Source organism: Triticum urartu, chromosome 2, assembly GCF_003073215.2.
Source record: "Triticum urartu cultivar G1812 chromosome 2, Tu2.1, whole genome shotgun sequence".
Taxonomy (NCBI): Eukaryota; Viridiplantae; Streptophyta; class Magnoliopsida; order Poales; family Poaceae; genus Triticum; species Triticum urartu.
The window spans coordinates 681,910,050-681,919,488 of NC_053023.1; the positions used below are offsets into that span (position 1 = coordinate 681,910,050).

Consider the following 9,439-nt stretch of genomic DNA (forward strand, 5'->3'; position numbering starts at 1 on the left):
CCTCCCACCAAGGCCCAAGGCGCCTCCAAGAGGGGAGGGGGGCAAACCCTAGGGCAGATGGGCCCTAAGGCCCACCCCAGATGCGCCTCCCCCTCTCCCCCTTGTGGCCGCCACCCAGATGGGATCTGGGGGCTGCCGCCACCCCTAGGGAGGGAACCCTAGGTGGGGGCGCAGCCCCTCCCCTTCCCCTATATATACTTGAGGTATTGGAGACTGCAAGACACACGAGATCCTCTCCCTCTTGGCGCAGCCCTACCTCTCTTCCTCCTCGTCTCTCGTAGTGCTTGGCGAAGCCCTGCTGGAGTCCCGCGCTCCTCCACCACCACCACGCCATCGTGCTGCTGCTGGATGGAGTCTTCCCCAACCTCTCCTTCTCCCCTTGCTGGATCAAGGCGTAGGAGACGTCACCGGGCTGTACGTGTGTTGAACACGGAGGTGCCATCCGTTCGGCACTAGGATCATCGGTGATTTGGATCACGACGAGTACGACTCCATCAACCCCGTTCAGTTGAACGCTTCCGCTTAGTGATCTACAAGGGTATGTAGATGCACTCTCCTTCCCCTCGTTGCTAGATTACTCCATAGATTGATCTTGGTGATGCGTAGAAAATTTTGAATTTCTGCTACATTCCCCAACATCGGTGTACTCGGCGATCGCCGCAGCACGTTTGACGAGGGCATCTTCCGCAGCCGCCAGCTCCGACTGGGCCTCCGACCGAAGCATGGCCAACCGGTCTAGATCCAGCCCCGGGTACCACGCCTTGATGAACTCCAAGGCCCGGCGCGCTCCAGCCCGGGCCGAAGAGCCCTTCCAGGCCTCAAGACGACCAGCCGCGACCTCCAGCCAGTTGGCCGTCAGGCTGGGGGTGCACGGAGCCTGCATGTCCGGCCAAAGGGCGGCAATCGCCTGGGCACCGACGCGCTGGAGCCGGCACAGCATCCGGTGAGCCGGCCGGAGGCGAGCCTCGATGCTCAGGATGTGCTCGTCAAGAGTTCGGGGGGCATCGGCGGCGATCTCTGCGCCCTCCGCCCTCCGACCTTCACGGTCAGCCTCGATGGCTTGGATGGCGGCCTGTGACTGCCCAGGGAAGAAGTCTACACAGACACGAAGAAACGAAGAAGCAAGTCAAAAACCAGGAGTCGGCACGATCTAAGTCGGCAGCTCGAAGAAAGAAAATAAAGAGGCTCACCATCAACGATGTCTTCAATCTCGTGGAAGCCGGAGGACAGCAGCGCCTCCTTGTCAGACCAGGAGGAGCGCTCGCTCGCGAACTCGGCCAAGAGGGCGGTTTCCGTCTCCTCCGCCTCCCTCTGCGACTTCACAAGCAGCTCCTTCTGCTCTGCCAACTGAGTGGCCAGCAGATCGCGCTCTATGGCGAGCTTGCTGCACTCCTCCCCTTTGGCGCGCAGGGCGGAGTTGGCTTCGCTCAGCTGCTGTTGAAGAGCAGCGTTGGCTCCTGAAGGAAAGGAAGAAAGACAACAGTCGTCAATACAGTGGGTCGCCGGGGAGATCCGGCCCGACTGCTCAGCAGCCGGCCCAAATCACGGGGACTACAGCCCGCGGGTGCGCTAGCGCGCCCCCGCAGAGAAAAAAAAGGGGGACTTACTCCGGCTCTCCGCCAAGTCGGCGGTCCGCTTGCCCAGCTCTTCAACGTTACGGTTGAAGGCAGTGACGCGGAGGTTGTGGTAATCCTGCGACAAGCATTTCAGACAAAGTTAGTACCCAGAAGTTCATCAATTGAAGTTCCGGTCCACCTGCTCAGCAGCCGGCCCGAAACTCGGGACTACACCTAGTGGGTGCGCTGGCGCGCCCCCATAGAGAGGAGCAAGAAAACAAAGACCAAAGGAAAAAAACATACCCGGACGGCTGCCCACGACGCTAGGAACGCCTTGGTGCAACTCTGGAGAGCGTCGCCCTCAGCACGGAGCTTTGCCTGGACGTCCAGGAGCGCCCGGTTCAGCGGCCCTGTGCCGCCTCCTCGCACCCACCCAACAGGTGCGGCGCTCGTCGCTTCGGCGTCTGGGGCCGCCGAGCTGGCGATGCCGGCTTCCAGGGGGCGGGGTGTCGAAGTCGCCTTCTCCAGACGACGGCGCGTTGGTGAGCCGACTTGGAGGAGTAGCCTCGCCACGGCCTCGTCTTCGGTCGGCGGCACCGGAGGGTCCGCTGGCCATACATGCTCCACATCCTAGCTAGACTTATCTTCAAAGGGGCAGGCCACTCAGGGTCAACCCACATAGTTGCATTTAGGCCTTCCTATTTGTTAAAAAAAATAGTTCACTGCCAATATTCAGTTCTCTGCTAAAATTCATATAACTTTTAGCACTGAACTTGTAGAATTACTAAACTAAAAAGATGCAACAAATCTTCTTCAAGAGCAACACTCGCTTAAAAATATTCAGTTAATTGAATTTTTAACATTGAAGACTGAACTTTTAACACTGAATGGAATTCAATTTACTGCAAAGATTCAATTAACTTTCAACACTGGACAAAATACAATTTATTGCAAAAACTAGCAAGATGCCCGTGCATTGCACGGAACATCAAGATGCATTTTTTTTACAAAACACCTGTTGTGATTGACCCATGCAGGAGTAATCCCATGTATAAAAACTAATGATATCTCGAGAATTTTATCGGAAAAATGGTATCTCGAGAATTTCATCAAAAAAATTATATCTCAAGAAAGATGAGAGATAAGGTGAGGAGGAGTGGGGCGTGGTGGTGACGGATGGTCGGACTGGGCAGAGGCATTGGGATGGACGGCGCCGGCAGCGGCCACCATGCCAGATTGTTCCAGAGACTTCCTTTTTAATTGATCAACAATGAGTTTGTGGGAGATAAGGATGAACGAGGCAAGGCCTTATCTGTAAATATGGAGAGCGGTGCGGGTATCTTTTGTAAAATTGTCATAGTTTGCTTTCTATCCGTCAGATATAGATCGAACGGTCTATATTACAAGATGGCAGGCACACCATCATCACCAACTCGGTTTTTTATAAGAGTAGAGATACATTTAACTGCAAAAGTTCGGTTAACTTTTAGCACTCAAGATCACAAAAGTTCACTGCAAGTTCTTCAACTAGCTGCAAATTCAGTTAACTGTCATTTAACTGCACAACTGACCAATTCTTCTATAGAAGCACAAAAAAGCACATGGTAATGCTCAATCATTTAGCTACTCACCTTCTATGCATAAGCTAGGAATCCCCTCCCGCTATCCACTGATTCAAAGGCCACTAGTTTCTCATAGACGGCTCCATGCTCACATCTAGCAGCTAGATCTGACCTAGGCCTCTCCTTTCAGTGCATAAGATGGTGGCAGGTTGCTAAAACGAAAGGAAATCAGCTTCAATGCTCACTAAAATTCCCCATTTCCCAACAAAACCCTAACCCTAGCTGCCCGAGATAGAGAACTAAACCTGGCTGGTGAAGGAATCACCGTCGGATGAGCTGGTGGACAGATCATCCCAGGAAACCATGGTGATGAGCCGCGGATGAGCTGGTGGCAGCGAATGGCGATGAGTTTCTACCTCCAATGGCATCGAGAAGGAGGAACACAGAAAGGGAAAGGGGGGAGCAGGGGGCGTACGTGAATGAAGGAAATCAGACGAAATTAATTCAGATAGGTCGTCCTGCGGGTTAATTAGTGAAAATGACAAGGGGGTGTCTATAAAATGTGCGGCAACCACTGGCTCGGGCCAACTTGTGCCACTTGTCTCGCTGTGATTGGCTTTGGACTGAATTGCCACATTGTGAGCAAGTTATAGGATGGTGGAGTTAGCATTTGCAAGTTCTGTGACTAAATTATCACATTGTGTGCAAGTTCTAGGACCTCTTATGCTTTTACGTCTACACAAGATTGCCACACTTGTGGATTCTCTGCCTTGGGGAAGCAAAGGCAGTGAGGAATAGTGCCTCTACCTTAGTTGGAGAGCCGTTGGATCAAAAGAAAGCATCCAGATCAGACGAAGTACTGTAGCATGCAAACTATTCACGTGGTCCTGTTTAGATCACTGTTTAACGGTACTGTTCAGGTCCTATTGGATCAGATCTGGGCGGCCCATTATTAATCCAACGACTGAAAGACTAGGAAAGTTAGAGGCATTGTTCCTCTGTGTGTTCGCTTCACCATGGCAGAGAGTCCACAGCCGATTGCCACGCCATCCTTGCCCATTGTCGGCACCGACCATCTTTGTAGTAGCAGTAGCTATGCACCTATAGGCTCTTTCTGAGAAGCAATGCTACATCAACGAACTTTTACAGGCGTTTTATGGGGTGAGGATTACTTGGCAATCTGTGATTGGATCAAGAGGGAGGGAAGGGCCCCACCCCGACCTAAAACGAGGGGAGGGGCAAGTTTAGTTGGTTGGAAGTGTCCGTTGATTCCCCGTATAAGCCTGTCGATGTAGCATTTATTTTTTGCTTTCTGAGTGTTAGATTAGTTGAGTTCAAGTCTACTTTTTCTTGACAATCAATACCATGATATATTATAGTAGCAAACTGTACATGGTAGAGATACATGAGCTGACTTCAGAGATTACAAAATAAAGTCTAAAAGAAACGAGCAAATCTTCGAGATCTTCAAACTCTTCTTTCTTCCATGACACAAGCTTGTATTTTCTGAAGGCAGCCATATGAACATAACAACAATATCAAACCATAGACTTGTAAATACTAATGAGGGTTCTCCCATTGTTTTAATTTGAGCCGCAATGCCAAGGATGCGATGCACGCACGTCACCACTAAAGTAATCAACCAATATCAGCAAGAGTACCACCAGTATTTCAGGGACAAAAACCGAAACAACCAGGCTGACATTGCTGAGAGCCGGGAGTATGAATCACCATTGTCGAGGACGTAGGAGTTGGGACAGATATTGCGAGGATCCTCCTCGCGGCGACCATGAGAAAAAAAAAATCAAAAACCGATCAGGCGAAGCAAGATTTGAAGGACCATGCCTAGATAAATTTAATCTTCCAACACCACCATTGACGTCGGGAAAAAGATTTCATCATCGAACGAAGGAACGAAGAAGACGACTACCAAAACCCCAAATCAATCTAATGAAAACATTACTATTATTAAGAACTCCACACATAGACCGGGTTCCCCAGCCCTCCTGACACCGGTAAGGCCGACAGGAGGAGGGGGAACCGATCTATGGTGAAGGCGGAGATGGTGGCGCCGGCTAGGTCTTTTTCAGTAGGAGGTGGCGGCGACAAGAAAGCGTCTCCATAGTTCAAAGCCTACTTTTAATAACCCAACATTATGTTCGGCCCCTCCTGTTTTGTGTCTACCCTTGTCTATTCTGCATTGTAATCCTGTTTAATCAAGCTTAATTATCTCATGGCTGTTTAGAACATGGTCTCACGCGTGTGTTAAAATATCGGTTTCGCCAACCTAGCTACGTACATGCCCCCTCAAGTCAAGTCAAGTCAAGTCAAGTCCTCCTCCACGTGACGAGAGTCAGACACACACTCCACCATTAACGACCGCTGCCCAACTCTTGCCTAGAATGAAATTCTTACGAACTTACCGTGAAGTATCCCCACATCATCGCTCAAGCAAATGGCCGTAGCAGTATTGCAAGCTACTCGTACTTATTAGAGCCTCCGAGGTCGTCTCCGAACTACGTAGTAATTCCTCGCTCTAGTTCTGATCTCCGTACTGTAGATTCATCACGGGTTGCCCAGATCGGGAGATACTTCGTTCGATTTGTCAGCCCATTCGTCCCCTAGCGGCCATCCGAGACTGCAAGCTGAGCTGAGCCACCCGGCCGGCAATGGCGGAATCCGCGGTGGCCTCGGTGGTGCGAGCGTTCGGCACGCTGGCCGCCAAGGAGGCCGCCTTCCTCCGCGGCGTTAACGCCGACGCCGACCTCCTCAGGGCCGAGCTCCGCCGCATGCAGTGCTTCCTTCGCGACGCCGACGCCAAGCGCCGCGCCGGGGGGCGCGACAGCGAGCGCCTCAAGAACTGGGTCGTGAACGTGCGCGATGCGGCGTACGACGCGGGGAACGCGCTCGAGGAGGCCGACTTCCTCGCGCGCCACCGCCACATGCGGCGCGGGTTCTTGGGCGCCCTACCATGGCTCGCCAATCTCGCCGCGCTTCACACGTTCGGCGTGAAGATTAGGCGCGTCCGGGCCAGGATCCGTCAGATCTCCGACAGCGCCGTGGCCTACGGGATCACGGACCTCGGGGAGGCCAGCGCCTTGGCTGATGTCGAGGAGCAAGAGGTGACGCCTTATGACCTCAGCTGGAACAGTGCAGACAGTGATTTATTTGTTGGGTTCCACGAGGAGAGGGATGCTATATTCAAGGAGTTGTTGGATCCTGAGATTTCGCCGATTTGCGTCGTCTCCATAGTTGGGATGGCTGGATCGGGCAAGTCCACCCTCGCAAGGAAAGTTTACAACGACCCACGGGTTAAACAACACTTCCATTCCTCGTGTTGGATTTCAGTGTCCGAGAAGTACAGGTTTCTTGATCTGATCAAGGATATTGCTAGGAGTGTCCTGGGCATTACAAGGAAAAATGTAGTTACAGAGCACAAGGATCAGGACGGAGAGGGAACAAGCAGTGATGGTGGGGCAATCAGTGGTGGCAAGTGGAAGCAAATGACCAGTGAAAAATTGGAAAGTATGGGCGAGGAAGATGTCAAGGAACTTCTGAGCGATTTCCTGGCTCAAAGAAAATTTCTTGTAGTATTGGATGATGTTTGGAAGAGTAGTTCTTACGATAAGATAAGCAAGATCCTCAGTGTCTTGCCGGATGTGAACAATGGTAGTAGGATCATTTTGACCACCCGAGATATGGATGTCGCAAGGCATGTCAACAGGAGAAGCAGCATTCATGAGAAGAAGCTTTTGGATGAGAAGGAGAGCTGGGAGTTGCTTGAGAAGTGGTCCTTTCCGGAGTACCGAGATGTAAGCAGTGCTGATCGATCACGGTTGATGGAGATAGGGAAGAAATTGGCAGTGAAATGCAAAGGGTTGCCGCTTGCTCTTGTGGTCTTGGGAGGTTATCTTTCTAGGAACTTGGACTGTGACATTTGGTCAGGATTGGTTGGTAATCTAGACTGGGGAGCTCGCAGGAATGATGAGCCATTCTGGAAGATCATAGATAGAAGTTACAATGACCTCCCAAACCATCAATTGAAATCATGCTTTCTTTATCTAGCCTCCTTTCCAGAAGACTATGTCATCCGTGTAGCAAGACTTTGCAAGTTGTTGATTGCTGAAGGACTTATTCCACATCGGCAGAATCGGACATTGGAAGATACAGCCAGAGAGTACATAAAGGAGTTGGTACAGAGGTGTATGCTCCAAGTCGTTGAAAGGAGCAAGTGGCATGGCTCGATAAAGAGTGTGGTTCTCCATGACGTGATTCGTGAATGGGCTATTGCAGAGGCAAGGAGGGAGGGGCTGTTCAACATATGGAGCAATCCGACAGATTGCGATCAGGCACTCTCTGATTCAGTAACGGCTTACCGAGTTGCTCTCCATAACTTTGCTGGACGTACTGAGATTAATGTGGCCATGCCCAAGTTGCGGACCTTGTTGGTGTTTTTCAAGTTACCGGCAGTATCTGTACTGTGCAGGCTGAAATTTCTCAGAGTGCTTGATCTTCACGGCCTAACAGGTATCAAGTTATTACCATCTGGCGTTGGCATCTTGATACATCTAAGATATTTTGGATTGAAAAAATGTGGATACAGATCGGTTGGCGTTCCTTCCTCAGCTAGCGATCTCTTAAACTTGCAAGCCTTTGATGCAAGAGGGTCCAGAATAAGATCACTGCCACGGTTCTTTTGGGATATTCCAACCATGAGGCACCTGTATCTTGGTGAGGTCAGGCGCTGGGTTCCTCCGGAGGTTGGATGGCTTGGCTCGTTGCAGAGTTTCTACTTCTGTGAAAAAACACAGATGCGTGCTGTGAGCGGGCATATGACAGTCAAGCAACGACGATTGGCTGAAAATGGAAACAAACACATTGCTCGCAGAAACGTGAAAAAATGGGCAGCCTTATTCAGAGCTTTGGAGGGAATGGAGCAGCTCGTGTTCTTACACTTGGAGAGTTGGAGAACACAAAGGCGCACCAAATGGCGAGGGCGGGTCTTCTCCACACAACTCTTCGGCAGCATTTCGCGCCATAGGCATCTTCAAGTGCTAGAGCTCGCCGGAGACTGGCTGTGCGGGGTTGGCCAGCTAAGCAAGCTCCCTCATTGCCTCAAGAAGCTCAAGCTGATAGCGTCTGAAGAACTGAGTAAAGACCCGATGCCTGTGCTGGGCATCCATCCGAATCTGGTGGTGCTTGTCTTGGAGAGCGCTTTCAAAGGGAACGGCATGATATGCCATGCAGAAGGATTTCCTAGACTGCGCCACCTGACATTTGAACACGTCGGGCGTCTCGGGTCTTGGAATGTCGAAGCTGGGAAATTTCCTTCACTAACCCATCTGAACCTTAGTGTATCGAGCTTCCCCGTTGTCCCTCCTCTTGGCCTGTTTCATGTGACTTCGCTGCAGACGTTGCTGTTGAAACAGCACCCTATGGACGAGAGCAGTATTTGCTTAAGTACTGTTGGCAAACTAGAGGAGAGGGGGTGCGAGGTCATCATCAAACGGTTGGGTTAATCATGCCAAACTATCCTTGTCAAAGTACTGGGTTAGGGAACTTCAGTGTACTCTTTTCTTTTCCTCCCATGATGACTCCTTTGATTCCTTTGCAAAAGATCAGCTAGTTTGTAATGGTCTCATCCTTTCTTACCGGGCTTCCTCATCTTTGTTGACCCAGCATTTGGATAACTTAACCTTGTTTTATTTTCACTCATTTTGTAATGTTAGACCTACTACCTGGCAGTGGCACACAAGATTTTCAGATCTTTGTTATGAAATGCAAGTGTACGGCATTCCATACTTCTTTCAGTAGTGCAGCAGCATAGCCAAATATCGTTCTTGCTTGTGTCTTGCGATTCCAGATGTGCAGCAAATACATGGATGCATAGTTGTTGCTCTGGCTTAGCTGCCCGAGAAACATCTGTTACATGCTTTCTCCCAAGTCCCAATGGCATGTTTTGTCTGTGCAGCTGATGTGCAGTAGAAACAATTGTGTTCAGTGAATGTTGTTGTAAGTACTGAAGCATGAACAGATTTACATAGAAGCTCTCTTTTTATCATTATTCTGTATCCGGTTTGCTTTATTTTTGATTTTTGATTTTTTTTGGAGGGATTTGACATAGAAGTGTTGGCCGTTATTCTTTTATGTCCCACTAGGCGTAATGAATTGAAGTGTTGCTGTTAACATGATCATTGAACCACTGAAGTGAAGATCAGTTTGGGGCTTTGGGCACCCAAAGAACCTCTGAGATGTAAGAGCATCTCCGCCCGTTGCCCCCCTAGGAGGCGCTAAAAATCGCCGCCTGGGGGCGTACCGGCA

General features: G+C 50.4%; 1 protein-coding gene across 1 annotated transcript; it reads left to right on the forward strand.

The window, feature by feature from the left end:
- The first annotated feature begins 5,504 nt into the window (after positions 1 to 5,504).
- LOC125534077 (disease resistance protein RPP13-like) lies at positions 5,505 to 9,130 on the forward strand. Its single transcript, XM_048697375.1, has one exon. The coding sequence runs from the start codon at positions 5,788 to 5,790 to the stop codon at positions 8,635 to 8,637; it is 2,850 nt and encodes a 949-aa protein (XP_048553332.1). The 5' UTR covers positions 5,505 to 5,787; the 3' UTR covers positions 8,638 to 9,130.
- The last annotated feature ends 309 nt before the right edge of the window (positions 9,131 to 9,439 follow it).

What these genes read in the sequence shown, in the direction of transcription:
- LOC125534077 (XM_048697375.1), top strand. Translation starts at nt 5,788, where the DNA reads ATGGCGGAATCCGCGGTGGCCTCGGTGGTGCGAGCGTTCGGCACGCTG.